Source organism: Acomys minous (assembly GCF_964271855.1).
Source record: "Acomys minous genome assembly, chromosome: 5".
In the NCBI taxonomy this organism is placed as follows: Eukaryota; Metazoa; Chordata; class Mammalia; order Rodentia; family Muridae; genus Acomys; species Acomys minous.
In genome coordinates, this window is record NC_140494.1 from 125,588,540 (window position 1) to 125,608,976 (window position 20,437).

General features: G+C 43.9%; 1 protein-coding gene and 2 long non-coding RNA genes across 9 annotated transcripts in view; 2 read left to right on the top strand and 1 right to left on the bottom strand.

Annotated features, from left to right (window-relative positions):
* HERC1 (HECT and RLD domain containing E3 ubiquitin protein ligase family member 1) overlaps nt 1-20,437 on the top strand; it is a 167,834-nt gene that overhangs the window by 17,408 nt on the left and 129,989 nt on the right. For all 7 annotated transcript variants that reach the window (XM_084781185.1, XM_084781191.1, XM_084781188.1 and 4 more), the window contains exons 2-3: nt 4,077-5,032; nt 8,835-8,930. In XM_084781185.1, coding sequence (XP_084637311.1) covers nt 4,103-5,032; nt 8,835-8,930 — 1,026 coding nt within the window. In that variant the 5' untranslated portion in view covers nt 4,077-4,102. The remainder of the gene's footprint in view (nt 1-4,076; nt 5,033-8,834; nt 8,931-20,437) is intronic.
* Nucleotides 11,873-19,092, bottom strand: LOC311598344. Its single transcript, XR_014779538.1, has 2 exons — nt 18,537-19,092; nt 11,873-13,260 (listed from the first exon to the last, which is right to left on the bottom strand). It is a non-coding gene; the product is annotated as an uncharacterized lncRNA (long non-coding RNA).
* Nucleotides 13,578-14,566, top strand: LOC311598345. Its single transcript, XR_014779539.1, has 2 exons — nt 13,578-13,756; nt 14,317-14,566. It is a non-coding gene; the product is annotated as an uncharacterized lncRNA (long non-coding RNA).

The window sequence follows — 20,437 nt, forward strand, 5'->3', positions numbered from 1 at the left end:
GCTGCCCTGTATTTTATTTATTTATTTATTATAATTTATTCATATTATCTCCGGATTGTTATCCTTATGCTCTTATCTTCCTGTTCCCACCTTCTCTCCCTCTTCTGCCCTATTCCCCTCCCCTAGACTTCTGATAGGAGGACCTTCCTACCCCACTGTCTGGCCACCGCCTATTAGGTCTCATCAGGATAGCCTGCATCCCCTTCCTCTGTGTGCCCACAAGGCCGACTTGCCAAGGGTTAGTGACTAAATTGTGGACACCAGAGTGCACGTCAGAGGTTCAGCAGGAGTACCCCCGCCCCCAGCATGGAGACTCAGCAGTCCATTGGCCACATCGAAGCAGGGATCTTGGCTCTCTGCATGCATCGTCCTTGGTTGGTGCATCAGTTTGCGCAGGCCCCCCTGGGTCCAGATCTGCAGGCCTTGATGGTTTCCCAGGGGAGCACCTGGTCCCTCCTGGACCTACCATTCCCCCACTCTTCCCTGCCACTCTCAGCGCTCTGCCCAGAGTCCAGCTTGAGTCCCAGTATCTGTTCTGATTCCCCGCTGAGTGGAGTCTCTCAGGAGATCTATTTTGGGCTAATATCCACTTATAAGTGAGTATATACCATTCATATCTTTCTGGGTCTAGGTTACCTCACTCAGGATGATCATTTCTAGTTCCATCCATTTGCCTGCAAATTTCAAGATTGCCTTGTTTTTAATAGCTGAATAGTATTCCATTGTGTAAATGTACCACCTTCTCTTTATTTATTTTTCGGTTGAGGGACATCTAGGTTGTTTCCAGATTCTGGCTATTATGAATAATGCTGCTTTGAACATAGTTGAGCAAATACAAAGCTGAACTTCTGTAACAATAGAAATAACAAAAGCTTACATACACATGGAAACTGAACGATGTTCTACTCAATGACACCTGGGTCAGGGATGAAATAAAGAAATTAAAGATTTACTAGAATTCAGTGAAAATGAAGGCACAACATATCCAAACCTTTGGGACACAATGAAACCAGTGCAAGAGGAAAGTTCATTGTAATAAGTGCCTTTATAAAAGAAATTGGAACCACCTCATACAAACAACTTAATGGAACACCTGAAAGCTCTAGAAAAAAAAGAAGCAGACACACCCAATAGAAGGCTGGAAATAATCAAACTCAGGGCTGAAATCAATAAATTAGGAAAAAAAAACAATTCAAAGAATCGAAAAAACTAAGAGCTAGTTCTTTGAGACAATCAACAAGATAGACAAACCCTTAGCCAAACTAACTAAAAGGCAAAGAGAGAGATTATCCAAATTAACAAAATCAGAAATGAAAAGGGAGACATAACAACAGATATCGAGGAAATCCAAAGAATCATTAGGTCTGTCTTCAAAAGCTTATATGCTGTGTATTTTAATAAAGATGGACTTGCTCTCCTGTGGGTGCAGTCAAGGATAGTTTCCCTGAGGAAGTGATAGTTAACTTATGATTAAGTTGACTTACTGAGTGAGTATAGTGTAATAAGTCCCTGGTGTTGGGCTGTTTAAACTGATATCTTGCACTAGATGTTGACTGGGTGAAGGCAGATTCTTAAGTAGAAGGAGCAGCATATGCAAAAAAATGCAAAGGGACTCTTTCCAGGAATCAAAAATCTCAAGTCTAGTCATGATGGAAGGGAGAGCTGGGGGTGGGGGGTGGGGGGGGGAAGAGATCAATATTTTGGCTGATTTCATCACAGTATTTTGTTTTCTATAGTAAATTGTTGAAAAACTTCTCATTATTTTATTCTTCATGAAACAAACTTACAATTCGTTAAGAAATGGGTTAAGGGAGAGAGGCCAAAGAAAGGCTAGCATCCAACTAAGACATGGGTGCAGGCTTTTTGAGAGACCCTAGCTTCAATGTTATTAAAAATTGCTATTCTGCAAACTGTCTATGTCATTTTCTCATTTGGGAAGCTGCTCACCTGCACACCCTGTATACTCAGGTAAATTTTATTCCTTCTCAAGTCTCTGATGGGGTTGAAGACCAGATAGTTTAGTTTTACAATTAAGCTTAGTTGTTTAGGGGTTAAGAAGTCTTTAGGTCTAGATAGATGTTTTAAGTTGATAATGATGAGATATGATAGATATTGATTTACATTTAGAATTTTAGATGCAGCAAGATAGAAAAGATGTTTTTTTCAAGACTGCCAAATACAAATAGCCAAAACACTAAGAATGTAACATTTAATATAATTCCTGATTGTTTCATGGCTCTTCTTGCTGTGGGTAGTTTATTGTATATATGCATAATATAAATGTATATGTAAAAGTAAAAAAATTAATATTAAAAAGAAAAATGTTATTCCATGTCACATAGATTTTATCAACTAATTCATTTAAATATCCATTTTTATTTGAGACAAGGTTTCCTCGTCCTGGCTGTCTCTGGAACTTGCTCTATAGACCAGACTGGGCTTAAGCTCACAGAGATCTGCCTGCCTCTTCCTCCTGAGTGCTTGGACTAATGGTGTGTGGCATCACCATCACTGCCTCAGACAATTCTCTCTTGCTACAAGGTCTCCCTATCTAGTGTAGGCTGATCTGGAAGGTAGCATGTAGTACAAGGTGGCCTCAAACATACGGTTCTTCTGCCTTTGTCTCCTGAGTGCAGTGATTACAGGCCCATTTTACTTATACTTTTATTGAAGTAAGAAATAGTACCTAGGGGCTGGAGAGATGGCTCAGTGAGTAAGAGCACTGCCTGCTCTTCTAAACGAACCGGGTTCAATTCCCAGCACCCACATGGCAGCTCACAACTGTCTGTAACTCCAAGATCTGACACCCCTACACCAATGCACATAAATTAAAATTAAATAAAATATTTTTTAAAAAAAGAAATAGTACCTAGCCACTAAATGTTTAAAGTTTAGAGAAACTGACAGTAATAATCCTATCACTTACCCTTTTGGTTACCTGCATGGTTTAATTGAGAAGAGTAATTGCAATTAATTAGGAATTTAGCAAGCACTGTAGTGATGATTTAGGGTGCATGCTAGGATGTTAAAATTGAGTGGAACAGGGTTTTTGATATTGAGGTCTGTGCTATCTCTTAGGTGATTTAAGATCTTACATAATTTTAGTTCAAAGTAAGAGGCATTTTGTTAGAAAATTAGAATGCACTAATTCTGAGAGCTCCTACAAGATTTTTGAAGTAAATTTTGAAGAAGAGAAAGGACTTCAACTAAAGACATTAGAAGCAGTTTTCCAAGGCCTTTTTCTTGAAAGGACCAGTATTAAGAATTTAAGATATGAAAGGAGTAAAGGAGGGAGGCAGGAAGACAAGTAGGGGCTCTTGTGTTTGTTTCTGATCTCAAGGAGTTAGTGTGAAGCATCAGACCAGCTGTTGAGGCTTTCAGCATGTAAGTCTGGGTTTGCGCTGAGTGGAGGATGAATTGGAGCTGATGAGAACTTGTTGTCTGGGAGTTTAACTTGTAAGCTACATTAACGGGCAGCAGAGAGGGATCGTCACTTTAAATTAAGGCTTCTAGGGGGAGGAAGCAGTGGCAGGCGCTGTGCCCTTGATGGCGGAGTGGGGGCATGCATATTTTGACAGGCTCTAACACTTGATCCTTCTTCATATAGACTGCATTTGAAATTCATTTTTCCAAGCTGGGCATGGTGGTACACTCCTGTAATCCCAACAGTTAGGGAGGCAGAGGGAGGTGTATCTCTGTGAGTTTGAGGCCAGTCTGGTCTACAGAATGAGTTCCAGGACAGCCAGAGCTACACAGAGAGATCCTGTCTTAAAGAAAAACAAAAACAAACAAAGAATGAAATACTATTTTCTAAACTAACTTTTAAATATTTTGCAATTTTATAGACCTTTACCTATTTCTGTTTAACTTAGTGTCTTATATAACCATGGTGCGTTTATCAGAGCTAAAATAAAACAATGGTATGAACCATGAGCTAAACCTTAGGCTTCATTTACATTTTACTAGTTTAAAATCACTGGATATAATTAGAAGACAGAAGTCCAGAAACATTTTATGGGTCACCTGTTTTTTGTTTTTTGTTTTTTTAATTATTGTTTTCTTTCTTTCCTCTGTAGATCTAATGGCTGAAGAGTAAATCAACATGGCGACTATGGTTCCACCAGTGAAACTGAAATGGCTCGAACACCTGAACAGCTCCTGGATCACAGAGGACAGTGAATCTATTGCTACAAGAGAGGGAGTTACTGTTTTGTATTCTAAACTGGTCAGCAATAAGGAAGTAGTACCTTTGCCTCAACAGGTTTTATGCCTCAAAGGACCACAATTGCCTGACTTTGAACGAGAGTCTCTTTCAAGTGATGAGCAGGACCATTATTTGGATGCCCTTCTTAGCAGCCAGCTAGCACTAGCAAAGATGGTATGTTCCGACTCTCCGTTTGCTGGGGCCCTACGGAAGCGATTGCTTGTTCTCCAGCGTGTCTTTTATGCACTGTCTAACAAGTACCATGACAAAGGCAAAGTGAAGCAGCAGCAGCATTCTCCAGAGAGCAGCTCTGGGTCCGCTGACGTCCATTCTGTCAGCGAACGTCCCCGGTCAAGCACTGATGCACTTATAGAAATGGGTGTCCGCACTGGTCTAAGTTTATTATTTGCACTTCTGAGACAAAGTTGGATGATGCCTGTGTCGGGACCTGGCCTCAGTCTCTGCAACGACGTTATTCATACTGCAATTGAAGTTGTGAGCTCTTTGCCTCCGTTGTCTTTAGCAAATGAAAGCAAGATTCCACCTATGGGCTTGGACTGCTTATCACAAGTCACAACATTTCTTAAAGGAGTAACTATTCCTAATTCTGGGGCAGACACGTTAGGTCGTAGATTAGCTTCTGAGTTGCTGCTTGGCCTAGCAGCTCAGAGAGGCTCTTTGAGATATCTTCTTGAATGGATAGAAATGGCATTGGGGGCTTCAGCGGTTGTGCATGCCATGGAAAAAACCAAACTGCTATCAAGCCAGGAAGGAATGGTCAGCTTTGACTGCTTTATGGCTATATTAATGCAGATGAGGCGTTCTTTGGTATGTACCATGTACTCCACGTGTCAACTTTAACAAATTGCTACCTAGGCAACCTTGCTTTTAATAATTTTGTGGTTCTTGTAAGTAATTTGGGAATTCTTTTGGTATGTTAAGTTGCTTAAATATTTTATATATATATTTGTGTGTGTGTGCGTGTGCGCATGCTCTCGCTCTCGCTCTGTGGGGAAAAATTTAAACACATTGATCTGTAAGGATTGGACAGTTAGTACAGTAAAGGCCTCTGCATCAGAAGCTGAGTTTATTGTTTAAGTGTTACCTTATTTTAGTGGATTTGGAGAATTAACCTAACTTCCTTGTGTAAAATGAGAGTCCCTTTTTTGTGTAAAATGAGATGGCAATTTTTTGAAAGCATCTCCAATTTCATCCTTTCCATTTTTTGTAGTCTGGCCTTGAACTTGCTGTGTATCTATGGCTGACTTTGAATTTCTAATCCTTCTGCATCTACCTCCCAAATGTGGTAGTTATAAGTATGCACCACCTTACAAGGCCCTTTCCAGACTTTAAAAGTTATGCACTGTATGTCAAGTGTTATTCTAGGACCTGGGTGTGCAGCCCTAGAGATACAGTTTCTGCTCTTACAAAGTTCACATTTTACTAGGATGATCAGGAAAGAAGTAACATAAATTTAGAGGCTGGAGAGATGGCTCAGCAGTTAAGAGCTTGTTGCTCTTGGAGAGGACCCAGGTTCAGTTCCCAGCATCTCCATGGTGGCTCACAACCATCTGTAATTTCAGGAGATCCAACACCTTCTACTAGACTCTGGGCACTGCATAAACATGGTACAGAGATATACATGCAGGCAAAATACCTGATGCATAAAATAAAAATAAGTCATAAAAATTCATAATTTCAAGCGAGACATCTTAACAGGAAAGAGAATGATAGATTGAGAATTAAAAGGTGCTATTTTAGTTAATGTGGTCAGGGTGGGAGTCTGAGTTGTGACATTTGAACAGAGGCCTGAGTAAACAGAAGTAGTGAGTTGAGCAGAAGTCTGTGAAGAATTTGTTGTCACTAGAAGTGAAATCCCTTCACTATCATAACTTTGGATATCATATAAAGGAATAAGCATATATGATAAATTAAAAATTTTGCAAGACTGAAATGTAATAACTTTGAAACCCAAGAATGAAAATTTAAGTTTTAAAGCATTAGGGCTCAAATACTTATAAACTGATTTAGGTATAAATTCAGTAAAGTTAAATTGATCAGGTTTTTGTTGCTTGTTTTTTCTTTTTGGTGTGTGCGTGCGTGCGTGCGTGTGTGTGTGTGCTCGCATAATGGTCTCACTGTATATCCTTGGCTGTCCTGAATAGACCAGCTGGCCTTGAATTCAGAGATCCCCTTGCCTCTGCTCTGAGATGAAGAGGTGTGCCATCATGTTCTTCCAGAGTTCTGTTTTTTGTTTTTGTGACAGTGAGAAGGAGGGAGAGGGGGAGAGAGAGAGTTTATGTACCTTTTGCTCAAAATAACGTAACAAATGTATTTTAAATTTCACTAAAAATGTCACTTGTTATATTTACATATTTGAAACTTTCCTCCATCACCAAGTGAAATGCAAAGCTTTTGATTAATAAAAATATTTCATTAAAAAGTCGCTTTCATAGCAGAAGCACTGAACTTTTATCTTGTGTATGCTTTGTATTTATGAACTAAACTGTAAATATTCGGCCACGTTACCATTTATTTTCTTTTCTTATTTTCTTTCCCTTTTTGTTTTGTTTTTTGAGATGGGGTTTCTCTGTGTGTAGCCTTGGCTGTCCTGGAACTCTCTCTGTAGACACCAGACTGGCCTTGAACTCACAGAGATCCTCCTACTTCTGCCTCCCGAGTGTTGGGATTAAAGGTGTGTGTCACCGCTGCCCAGCTAATATTCTTTAAAACATTTTATTTTTTAATTTAAAAAAGTAATGTTACTTGGACATCTGTTTTTCTCATTGTGTTTTTTTGTTTTGTTTTGTTTTGTTTCTTTTGTACTTTCAGATTTTGTTCCTTTCAAATCTGAAATACTGTTTATCTGCTCATGCTAATATTCCTGTGAAAAGTCACTCAATTCTTATCTATGCATTTTGAATTGCTTTTATTAGTAAAGAGGAAAAAGACACTACTAGACACCATCACTATATGATTATACACTTTTATGGGTATTTCCTTCTAGAACAAAATTAGTAAGAGGACTCTTCCTCACTTTTCCTTGGAAGGAAAGGAATACCCCAGGAGTTTAGGCTGTTTTCCACAGTCTCTATTTATTATGACAGAACCCATGTCAGATCATCAGGTTTAGGAAAGAAGCTGATATATGTATGTGTGTGTGTATATCTATATATATATATACACACACACACACACACACACACACGCATACATATATATACATATACATCCATATATGAGAGAGAGAGAGAAGGATAATGAATATGAAAATGTTTTCGGACCACATAATGTGGGTTTCTACCTTTTGTAAGTTTCCAGTAGGCAGGAGGGAAGTTCTACACCACATGATTTAATGTGGCTTAGTCTGTAAGCCAAGAAGTCAGAAACTATGTGAGACCATACATTTTCTTGCATATTTAGGTGTGTGTGTGTAGAGGGGGATAGTCTTGCTTAAAGCTGCAAATGGGAGGCATAGAACTGCCAGGCACCTGGAGAGAGTTGACAGGAGAGCTTGGCTTGAATGTTGGGTGAGAGAAAACCAGCTAGAGGGTCTGTGATGGAATAGCTCTGTTGAGTTTCGTTGCCTCACCCTCCACTGTCGCACCCCGCACTTGGGAATAAACCCAGGATTTAATGTGCTAGGCAAGTACTCTATACCCCTTTCTATGTTATAGCATTTAGCATCTTCTAGCATAAATTTTCTTACATATTCGCAAATTGATTTGATATTTAAATTGACACTAAAACCTCAAGAAATACTTATAAGTAATAAATATATGTATATATGACTTTGTGTATAATGTGTTTATTCATTATTTAATAATATTCTACTCGATGCCTTTTCAGCTTCTTTGATTCACTGTTCCTCATTACTTGGAGTAAGGAGGAAGTGAACTAATTTTAGTGCCTGTTTTCTATCAGGTGCTTCGCATATTTTTTCAATTATCATGTTAACCTGTGAGGTAAGATTATTTACTTTGATTTTGAAGGTGTGAAACAACTGTGTTAGCCTGGGTTTATACATGTATTGAATATCTTAATATAACACAGACTCCTGGGCCACATCCTGTGTTAAATAGTTCTTACAATCTTGAGTCTACCTTCAGAAATCCCTATTTTTCTGACTACATTATATACTTTTTCACCTGCTTCTGTTAAATTGATTAACTTTTCCCACAGATGACTACCTCATAGTAGCTGTAAAATGTAGCAATAACTTTATTACTGGCTTTCTAGTTTCTGTCTGTTGTCCTGTTGTTCCTGGTCAGAAACCAGCTGTACCTAGTTAGAAATCACCCATCCTCCTCCTAAAGCCACACACCCTGACCTATAAAAGTGAGTCAAGGATACGACTGAAAAGTAGACTGCTGTTTTCAAGATTCTGCATTTGCCCAGAAGAATCCTGTGTTTTATTTAGTATAGCTTTCTCAATATTTAATGGGGCAGTTAGAAAGGGATTGGTGCTTAATTGATCATTTGAACATTTTTGTTAATATTTTCAGTTAGTTTCATGGCTTAATATTAGGATTTGATCGTAGTACACCTAATCTTACAGTTTTTCAAATAATTTTTTAAACATGAATGTCTGTTTCCTTTCCGTATTGTACCCTACGATGTGTGATTACAGGGTTCATCTGCTGATCGGAGTCAGTGGAGAGAACCAACTAGAACATCTGAAGGCTTATGTTCGCTCTATGAAGCAGCACTGTGTCTCTTTGAAGAGGTAGGTCATTTCATAGCTTTGCAGTGAAAGTAACCCTGTTGTAAGATATTATAGCATATTTACCTCTAGAAAGGGTCTGGAAGAGAAATGCTGCCTTAACTGCCGCCGGAGAGTGGAACTCAGTGCGTAGTGCCAGAGGTGGGAAAGATAGGCTTTTTGATGTATCTCCTTCATTTATTTTAAGTTTCGTATCATGTATTGGTAATTTTTGTTGAAAAAAGTTATTGAGTAAAACAGATTCAGAAGGATGTATAAATAATTTTGTACCTTAATGAATTGTTATAAAAGAAATATCCTTCTAGTAATTACTCAGGCTTTAAAAAAAAAAAATTACTGTCAATCCTGACACTTGATTGATCACCAGGTACCCCATGGTAGAAGGAAAGATCAGACTTCCCCATATTGTCCGCTGTGCACTGCAGGAGGCCTTTCACATTCTGGTCATTGCTTGTTTTCTCCCCCACAACAGAACCACTGTCCTGACTTTTAAACTAACTTCCTTGTAGTTTTGTCACTGTGTGTGTGTGTGTGTGTGTGTGTGTGTGTGTGCGCGCGCGCGCGCGCGCCTGCACTTGAGTTCAGTTTTTCCCACTTAAAAAATGTTTAAAAAAATCTTAATCTATGTGCTTACGTCCCCTTTTTTGGGGGTTGTTGGTGGTTGTATGATATTCTAATTCTGTTACTTTAATCCATTTATTAATTGGAATACTTTTAGAGTATTGCTTCTTTTATTAGCTGATTATTTCCTATATAAACAGTTTATATGGGAAAGGTGAGTAAGTGCTTGTTTCTTTCATTCACTTTTTTTTTTTTTTTTGGAGAGCTTGGAGGGGACCCGGAGACAGAGTTTCTCTGTGTAACAGCCTTGCCTGTCCTGGAGCTCATTTTGTAGAACAGGATGCCTGGAACTCACAGAGATTCACCTGCCTCTACCTCCAGGCTCTGGCATTAAAGGCATGTGCCACCACGCTGGGCTCCCCATTCGCTTTTTATTTACTAGTTTTTAGTTGACTGAATTGCTGCTCTTTCCATCCTCCAAACTTGACCAGTTGACGTCATTTAAAAATATCCATATAGACTGTTAGGTTTGAACTTTGAGTTTCAGTCTGTGGAGTTATTATTGCATCATTTGGGCTAATAGTCTTTTCAAGGTGGTAGTCTCTTTAAGGTTGTTCCTGGTTCTCCTGACACAAGGCTCCTAATCTGGGATAGCTTTCTTGCTGTCTTACATAGTATGTTGTTCCTGGCTTGTATACATGTACTTCTTGTACTAGACAGTTAACTAGCTGTCTCCCCCAAATTTGTTGGTTTCTTTTATTGAGAAAGTTGATTTTCAGAGCCACAATTGGAGTGTTAGAGATGCTTACTCACTACTGTTAGAGATGCTTACTCACTACTGATTTGTTCTTTCTAGGCTATTCTGTATTGGACATAGCTACAAAGAGTGCATTCGTCCATGCGTGTGTGCGTGGGTGTGTGTGTGTGTGTGTGTGTGTGTGTGTGTGTGTATGATTAATATACTGATTTAAAGTCAAAGTGTCTTCTGAGCTACTGACTGCTTACCTAACCTTTCCTATATTATGTGTAAGTCTTTTTTCCATCAAATGGAGCGTGCTGATTGTCAAGACTATAGAGATCACAGGAAATAGAATATTCTTTATTTGTTTTAACCTTGTTACATATGTCACACACATATTTGTGAGCACATACAGAGCATGTTGAAAATAAGACAAATAATGACTGCTATATGGTTTCTAAAACCCATTTTTGTGCTTCATTTCTGTAGTAGTAGAGCATATAGCCATTCCCAAGTCCCTGCCTTTGGACTCAGTTAGTGTTAGTCCCACTAGCCTCTCTATTCTTTTTCACTTTGAACCTATTGTCTAGATTCTCAGTAACAGCACAGGGGAATAAGATTCTTTTGTCCTTGCATGCTGATCATTGCTGTGCTTTTTATTCTTTGAAACTGCTTTTGTTTGAATTATTGGTTCATACTATATTTTCTTGTGAATCTTAAATATGTTACCCTATTCTGGCATAATCATTGTCAAAGTCTGGAAATCATTTTTTTTTTCTTTTCTGTAGGAGTCATGTGCTCATTTTGATGAGAAACAATTGAAAGAAAGGATTCCCCCCCCCCCCGCCCCCTTAAAGATCAGTAATTTTACTAGAAAACACTGTGATGTTCCTCCTCCAATCCCCCACCCCGGGATAATAATCTTAGAAATGTGAGAATTCAATATATAGTTTCAGATCTTTTTATTTCAGAAATATTTTCCTAAATTACAGATTTTCATATTATCTTTATTCTCTTCCTTCCCTCTTTCTTTCTTTCTTGATTTTTTTTTTTTGAGACAGGATTTCTTTGTGTAGCCTTGGCTGGCCTGGAACTCACAGAAATCTACCTGCATCTGCCTCCCGAGTGCTGGGATTAAAGAGCTGTGCCAGTGTCACCGGCTCATTTGGCTCTTTTTTGGGGAGGAACTCCTGTTTGTATGTATGTTAGTCTTTTACCTTGCTTTGTCACCTTTTATTGAAAACAAAACAAAAAAAATCATTTTTAGTTTATTTCTCACTTCTATGTCTTTATCTTTCGTTACTCATAGGACATTGTCTGTTAATTTTTAAAAGACTTATTTTTATTTTCATTTATCTATGTATGTGTTTGTTATGTGGATGGATGCCAAAAATGTGGTCTCTGGAGAGACCAGAGGAAGGCATTAGATCCCCTGGAACTGCAGTTACAGGTGGTCCAATGTGGGTACTGGAAACCAAACTTTGGTCCTCTTGTGCTCTTAACTGCTAAGCATTTCTTTAGCCCATACTATTTTTATTTTATTTTATTTTATTTTATTTTATTTATTCTCTTATTTCTTCTGTAAGACCCCCGACACGGCGGTCTTAACGTGGAGACCCCCACCAAGAACCAACGAGACCAAGGCTTTGGCTGCAACACGCAAGAGGCTTTATTATTAAGGGGACGGGTACCCGGGCGTTTCAGTCTCCCGAGAGGCTGGCGCGCCCAGCGAGTTTTCAGGGGGTCCTTTATAGGGAGTTTGGCGGGAAGCTCGGTTACAGAAGCGAAAAGCATAGTTACAGGGCTCTGATTGGTAAATTTAAATGAGGCGAGGTTATAGTCCGGTCATTAGGTGGGCTCTGGGAACAGGGGAGTTTATCCGTTCTCCGGGCCAGATGGCCGACCATAAATATCTTGTTTGACAAGGACAAGCACGCTTTTATCTTTTTTTTTTTTTTCTGAGCCCCAGGCCTTATCTTATCCCGGGAACCTATTATTCTAGTTTTGCCTTGCAAGATAGCGTTACTGCTGCTATGCTTGCTATGCCGGGTGCACAGGGGAGGGGGTCTTACATTCCCCCCTCTTGTTGTAAACTGAATGAAATCTTTCATTCAATGACCTCTGGTTGTGCCTGTTGGAGCTGTTGGTATTGTTGGGTTAGAACCAAGGCCTGTACAACCGATAGGTGGTCTCGGTTTCGGATGAATTGCATCAGTCTGTTAAGAACGCAGGGCCCAAAAAGTAGGAGCAGAACAATAATTAACAAAGGGCCTGTTATGGTAGATATTAAAGTGGTGAACCAAGGAGCCTTATTAAACCAGTTTTCATACCACGTTCATCCTGATTCAAATTGCAACTGTCGCTGTTTTAGTCTCTCTCGCAGCTTGGACATACTATCTCTGACTATTCCTGTATGGTCAGCATAAAAACTACATTTTTCCTTGAGGGCTGCACAGAGCCCACCCTTTTTCAGGAACAGGATATCTAACCCTCTACGATTTTGGAGCACTACCTCGGAAAGGGAGGTCAGGGACTGTTCTCATGGCCTGCTGTAACTGCTGAAAATGAGCAACCTGAGTGAGAGCAGTAGTCCCGGTTCCGATCCCTGCCACAACCCCCCCCCCCCCCGACTGTTAATCTTTTTAATAGCAGTGTCAGAGTGATGGATATTGGCTCTCGGGGGTAGCGATTGATCCCCTTAAAGTGGTGGTATAGGTCGGAGGGGTCATGGGGCGAATTAGGTTCGGGAAAGTCTTATCTTTAAAGGGTTGTCGGTCTGATGTGCTTTTTATGTGTTCCCGTCTGTGTCCTTGGCCGCCTTGACGTGAGCAGTGTGAATCCAGGTGGCAATTCTGTCTACCTTGAGAGCCGTCGGGGTAGTCAGGAGAACGGCGTAAGGTCTTTTTTAGCGGGGTTCGAGGTTCTTGGTCTGGTGACGTCGGACCCAGACGTAGTCTCCAACCTCATTTTGCACCTCTTGGAGGGCTCTTAGGTGTGCCTGGAGGGAAGGCCTGGTAGCAAAGGAGCCGATATCTGGGTCAAGGAAGTGAACAATAGGAACATGTGAACCATAGACAATCTCAAAGGGAGTAAGCCCATGTGGGCCAGGGGTGTTCCTAACCCTGTATAGGGCCAGGGGTAGCAGGGCCACCCAGTCCTTAGTGCCAGCTGCAAGCGTTAATTTAGTCAAAGTCTCCTTAATAGATCTATTCATGCGCTCTACCTGTCCTGAACTCTGGGGTTTATAAGAACAATGTAATTTTCAATTAATCCCCAATAGTTTGGCCACCTGCTGGCTTACCTGGGAGACGAAGGCTGGTCCGTTGTCGGACCCAATTACCTGTGGCATCCCGTAGCGAGGGAAAATATCATCTAAAAGCTTCTTGGAAACCACCTTAGCCGTCTCATGTTTGGTGGGGAAGGCTTCAGTCCATCCTGAAAAAGTATCTACGAAGACCAGCAGGTACCGGTATCCGTATATACCTGGTTTGATCTCCGTGAAGTCAATTTTTCAATGGGTCCCTGGCCGGTGCCCTCGGACCCTAGTTCCTGACAAATTTAAGGACTTGTTGGTATTGACCAGTGCGCAGGGCCGGCAATTGTCAATGGCTCTCTGGAGGGCCTCCTTTTTTCCCAATAGGTAAAAGTCCGTTTCTTTTTTTTTTCGAGGAGGGTCTTCATTTTCTGGGCGCTTAAATGAGTGAGCTTGTGGAAGTAGTCAATCAAATAGTTAGTTTCTTTTGAGGGGACAACTACCTTGTCCTGGTATCGCCAATGGTTGGGGCCTTCAGGGAGAGCGCCCAACTTGTGAAGTCTTTGTATGTCGTCGTTGGTGAATTTTCAATTCCGATCCTGCTGTCCTGGCGCTCTGGTGTCCCCTTGTAAGGAAAGCGCCTCGAGAGTGTCGAGGGGTCTTGTAGCGGCTTGGCGGGCTGTCTCGTCAGCCAGCCGATTACCTCGAGCCTCAGGGGAGTCCCCTTTCTGGTGGCCCGGGCAATGGATGATGCTGAGCTGCTGGGGTAAAAAGAGGGCCTTCAGGAGGGCCAGGATTTCAGTCTTATTTTTAATTTCTTTACCTTCTGAGGTGAGGAGTCCTCGGCGCCGATAAATTTCTCCATGTACGTGGGCCGTGGCGAAGGCATACCGGCTGTCTGTATAGACTGTTAGCCTTTTTTTTTTTTTTTTTTTTTTTTTTTGCCAGTTCCAGGGCCTTGGTCAGGGCGATCAGTTCAGCACGCTGGGCGGAGGTCCCTGGGGGCAGAGGGCTGGCCCATATTACCTGGTCGGTGGTGGTGATAGCCGCTCCGGCCCGTCGTGTCCCGTTATCCAGGAAGCTGCTCCCATCTATATACCAAACGAAGTCTGGGTGAGGGAGGGGCTGGTCAGTGAGGTCAGGGCGGGTTCCGTGGGTTTTCGCCAGGACTTGCTGACAGTCGTGATCCTCGGGCCCGTCTGGGAGAGGGAGCAGCGTGGCAGGGTTGAGATTGGTTGTTGGCCCAAAGGTGACTCTGTCCGAGTCTAAAAGCATGGCCTGGTAATGGGTAACCCGGGCGTTGGAGAGCCATCTGTCTGGGGGCTGCCGGACCAGAGATTCCATGGCATGGGGCGCTAAGATAGTAATTGGCTGTCCCATGGTGAGTTTATTAGAGTCTTTAAGAAGTAAAGCGGCTGTAGCAACCATCCGTAGGCAAGGGGGCCAGCCTGCTGCCACAGAGTCCAGTTTCTTAGAGAGGTAGGCTATAGGCTTTTTCCAGGGCCCCAGTCTCTGGATTAGAATCCCCTTGGCGTAGCCTTGTTTCTCGTCAATGAACAGCTCAAAGGGCTTGGTTAAATCGGGCAGCCCCAGTGCGGGGGCTGAGATTAAGGCAGTCTTAATAGCCTCGAAGGCCTGTTGATGGGTGGGCCCCCAGGTAAACGTCGTTCCTGGCTTGGTAAGGGGGTACAGGGGAGCTGCCAGTTCCGCGAACCCAGGGATCCAGAGGCGGCAAAAGCCCGCTGTTCCTAAAAATTCTCTGAGCTGACGGGGGGACCGCGGTGGCGGGATTTGGAGGACAGTTTGTTTTTTAGCCGGAGTGAGCCACCTCTGTCCATCCTTGATAGAGTAACCTAGGTAGGTTACTTCAGTCTGGCAAATTTGTGCCTTCTTGAAAGAGGCTCGATACCCCAGCCGTCCTAGGACTTGTAGGAGGGCGTGGGTTCCCCGTTGGCAGCTCTCCTTAGAGGGGGCTGCCAGGAGGAGATCATCTACATATTGGAGCAATATGAGGTCTGGGTATTGTACCCTGAAGTCGGCCAAATCACGGTGTAAGGCCTCATCGAACAGGGTGGGACTATTTTTAAATCCCTGGGGCAGCCGTGTCCATGTTAGTTGTCCCGAAATCCCCAAGTCGGGGTCCTTCTATTCGAATGCAAAGAGAGGCTGGCTGGAGGGATGCAGTCTTAGGCAGAAGAAGGCATCCTTTAAGTCCAGCACAGTGTACCAGACATGGTCTGGGGATAGCCCCGTTAATAGGTTGTAAGGATTGGGGACAGTAGGATGTATGTCTTTAACCTGTTTGTTGACCTCTCTTAAGTCTTGGACCGGCCGATAATCCCCCGTCCCGGGCTTTTTAACAGGAAGCAAGGGGGTGTTCCAGGGAGACTGACAAGGAGTCAGTATGCCTTGGTCCAGGAGTCTCCGAATATGAGGCCGTATTCCCAGGTAGGCTTCCTGTGACATAGGGTACTGCCGGATAGAGACTGGGGTGGCAGAAGCCTTAAGGTGTACTAATATGGGGGGCTGTTGGTGAGCTAGGCCCATTTTCCCAGTTTCGGCCCATGATGATGGATACAGGGCGTGCCAGTCTGGGCTAGGGGTATTGCTCCCAGGGGGGTCAGTCTCATACAATCTGTATTCATCTTCTAAATTTAATACCAAAGTCTGAATAGGCCGCCCTTGTGGTCCTGTCACACGAGTGTGCCCTCCTTCGAAGTGAATTTGGGCCTTGAGTTTGGTTAATAAGTCTCTTTTCAGGAGGGGATATGGGCAGTCCGGGACGTGAAGGAAAGAATGTGAGACCTTACCGGTGGCAAGATGTACTTTTTTCTCGGTGGTCCAGCGGTAAGGCTTCCCACCAGTTACTCCTTGCACCCAGGCAGTCTTTGTTGTCAAGGGCCCCGGTGCGGTGGTGAGGACGGAGTGCTGAGCTCCCGTATCCACCAAGAAGGTGACGGGTTGCCCCCCCCCACATTTAGAGTTAGCCGGGGTTCAGGGGGAGGCTCCTGACCCTGACTTTTTCAGTCTTCCAGGTTGAGGAGAGCCGCGGAGGGGGGGTCCTACGGGGCCCTTTGGGACGCCTGGGACAGTCCCGTACCCAGTGGCCTCTCTCCTTACAATAGGCACATTGGTCCTTATCCACAGGGGTTTTTCTCCGTTCTCCCTGGCCCTGACTATCCTGGCGCCCTGAAACTATGGTGGCCAACAGTCTACTCATTTTCCTATGTCTCTTTTTATCTCTAGCATTTTCCCTTTTTTTCCGCTTTTTTTCTTAATCTCTCTTTCTTATTATACACTTTCTCTGCCTCCTTTAAAAGATCCTGAACTGTACTTTTTTGAGTTTTTTTTTTTTTTAATCTCTTTAATTTGCGTCTGATATCTGGGGCAGATTGTCAGACAAGGACATGGCCAGGGTGGTGGCCTGGAGAGGGTCTTCAGGGTCATATGGAGTGTAAACCCTGTAAGCCTCTTTTAGACGCTCAAGAAAAGCTGACGGCGTCTCATCTGCTTTCTGAGTAACCATCTTAACCTGGGCCAAATTGGTGGGTCGCCTGGCGGCTTTTTGGAGACCCGCTATGAGCAGCTGACAGTAAAGACATAGGTGGGCCCTACCTTTCTCAGTGTTGAAGTCCCAGTCCGGTCGTTCTAAGGGAAAAACACAGTTAATTTTATTTGGCAGCTGGGTAGGCCGCCCATTAGCTCCTGGGACGCTCTTGCGTGTTTCCAGAAGGACGCGCTGCTTTTTTTTTTTTTTTTTCCGGAGGTGAGGAGCGTCTGTAGGAGCTGAGAGGTCTGGGGTGGAACTTTGCGCCGGCTGGGGAGTCGGCCGGCCATTGGTGAGGCCTCGGTCGCTGTGGCGGGGGCGTCAGGGCGGGGTGCAGGTCCGGAGCACTCAGGTGGCGGCGGCGCAATATAGAGACTGGCCCCAGGGGAAGCCGCTGCAGAGCCCTTGGGTTCTGAGGCCGTGAAGGGTCCCCAGCATTGTGCTCCTCCCGGTTAGAGGAGCAAGGGAGGCGGGAGGCGAGCAGGGGGATAGCGGGACTGACGTCGGGAGGTAGCCTCCGTGGGAAGGGACACCCGGATCTCGATACAGTCTTGGCAGCGGAGTCAGGAAGGAAAAGGATAGATTTCGGACGCCCTCTTGGCCAGCTCCTCGCCGCCCCACCCCCAGGCTGGAGCAGAGAGTAATTCATACAAAAGGAGGGCTCGCCTTAGCCTCGGGGAAATCCCAGGGACCGTCGCTAAATTCTCGCACCTCCCTCACAGCCCGGATTGGCAGTGCCCGCCCCGCCGCGGCGAGAGGAGCATGCGCCCAGGGTTGAGCTGTTCTAAGGCGGGCGTGGTAAGAGAGGTGGGGAAAGGAGGGGGCTGAATGAGGAAAGGTCTGACCCATGGAGGGGGGTGACGAACGAGAGATTTTCAAGTCATTATGTAGGGGACCTGGTCCGGATGACCGTGTGGTCCAGGGTCTATAATTTTGGACTTGGTCTGTAGAATGAGAGAAAGGTTAAAAGTGCCATCTTGTGGCCACCCGGTATAAAGCGTAGGCCATTCAGCGGAACAAAGAGTTTCCCATCTGCCCTTGCGGACTTCTACTGACAGATTGTGCGCAATGGCACGGACCTCTTTGAAATGCTGCAATTAGCAGGGTGACAAGAGTCTGACCCATGGTACCAAAAACACAAAACGGAAGACAACAGGGGGAAATCTAGACACAAAAGACCAAAAAAAAAACAGCTTGCACGGGACGCTTGCGCCAAAACGGAGGTTGGAGACGCAGGGGGTCCGGACTTTCCCTGTCTCCCAGATGAGGCGAATAGCCTCTCAGATGGGCCGGGGGCCCCAGATTCGGATGGGATGGAAAGTCCCTACGGAATCCCGCTGGGACGTCTCCCATGGGCACAAGGGAGGAGTCTGAGAGCCCGTCAGCCCCTCCTCTCCTTGCCAGATTCAGAGAGTCTGCGCAAACACCGAGACACGTAACGATTAACAAAGACGAAATGACAACAAGACAACAACGACAAAGCCGGCCGGCACAAAGACAAAGGCTTACCTCCCGAATTTGGGTCGATGGTCCCCAGGCGGGGGTCTCGATCTCGGTGGAACCTCCAAATGTAAGACCCCCGACACGGCGGTCTTAACGTGGAGACCCCCACCAAGAACCAACGAGACCAAGGCTTTGGCTGCAACACGCAAGAGGCTTTATTATTAAGGGGACGGGTACCCGGGCGTTTCAGTCTCCCGAGAGGCTGGCGCGCCCAGCGAGTTTTCAGGGGGTCCTTTATAGGGAGTTTGGCGGGAAGCTCGGTTACAGAAGCGAAAAGCATAGTTACAGGGCTCTGATTGGTAAATTTAAATGAGGCGAGGTTATAGTCCGGTCATTAGGTGGGCTCTGGGAACAGGGGAGTTTATCCGTTCTCCGGGCCAGATGGCCGACCATAAATATCTTGTTTGACAAGGACAAGCACGCTTTTATCTTTTTTTTTTTTTTCTGAGCCCCAGGCCTTATCTTATCCCGGGAACCTATTATTCTAGTTTTGCCTTGCAAGATAGCGTTACTGCTGCTATGCTTGCTATGCCGGGTGCACAGGGGAGGGGGTCTTACACTTCTACTTTGGTCTTCATTTTTAAATGTTTAAATTTTCTACTTTATTCCTTAAAAAACTTTAAGATAACATTTTTTGTTGTTGTTGTTATTGTTGGTTTTGAGACAGGATTTCTCTGTGTTATCTTGGCTGTCCTGAACTCTCTTTGAAGACCAGGCTGGCTTTGAACTCACATTGATGATAATTTTGATCATATTACCTCAGCCCCCAACTCTTTCTAGATCTACCCTGTTTACCCTCACTTCCTTAATCCACTCAATTTTGAGTTTTCTCTTTATTTTAGTCTACAAAGTCCAGTTTGTGTTGCCCAACTACACTTGGAAGTGGGCCTTGTTTTGGAGTTTGCCTACTTAATAGTTGAAGTCATAAAAAACAAAACAAAACAAAAGTGAGGCAGACTTCCTCTCCCAGCAGCTGTGGGATGCCATTAGTTCCTCAGCTACAGGTGCATGACTTCACAGTCCCTTTGAGTTCACACGTGTGACTGCCCTGTCTTTTGCCTAAGACACTCTTCCTGAAGTTATCCAGCACCTATGGTTCTTAAGCCTTCTGCCTCCTCTGCAGTGAGGGTCCCCAAGCCTTGGCTGGAGAGGCATGATATGTCAGTCCCATTTACAGCTAAGCACCCCAGTTTCTCACTTTTGTCACATGAGCATTTCTGATTCAGATTTGTTTATCTCTTGTACTTACTGTTTGATTTTCTTCATCGCTTGGCTTGAAATCGATCACAATTTACTGTGTGTGTGGGTGAGTTTTTCTGTCATGTTTTTATTACAGGGATGGTGTTTGTCTTTCTCCTTTCCTCCGTCCCACCTTTGTTCTCTTTTCCATCCCCTTTCTTCCTGCCCACCCTCCTGCTCTCCCCTAGGTCCCCCCCCACCCCCCCCATCTCCCCCCTCACCCCCCCACCCCCCCATCTCCCCCCTCACCCCCCCTCCCCCGCTTCTTGTCTTCTCCTACTCTCCTCACTCTGTGTTTGTTCTTTTTGGTTTTTGTTTCAGGGTCTATGGCCCAGGCTGACTTCGACCTCACTATCCTCCTGCCTTGATCTCTTGAGCATTGGAATTACAGCTAGGCACCACTGTGACCAAGTAATCAAGTTCAACAGTACTTTAGTATTAACTTTTATGTTAAACTAGTTCTCTGAACTTCAGAATGGATTGGGATTCAAGGTAGCATGTTTTGTTTTCCTTTAGATTCCTTTAGATGCTGTTCTTGTATAGTATTTACAACAGTGGTGTTTCCTCAGCCTTTTTTCTTTTATCTTACCTGTCTTTATCTTTTCTCTCCGTTGTTCCTATCACATGTACTTTTGAATCTACTTTAGTAGCTTGTCCTCTGCATTGCA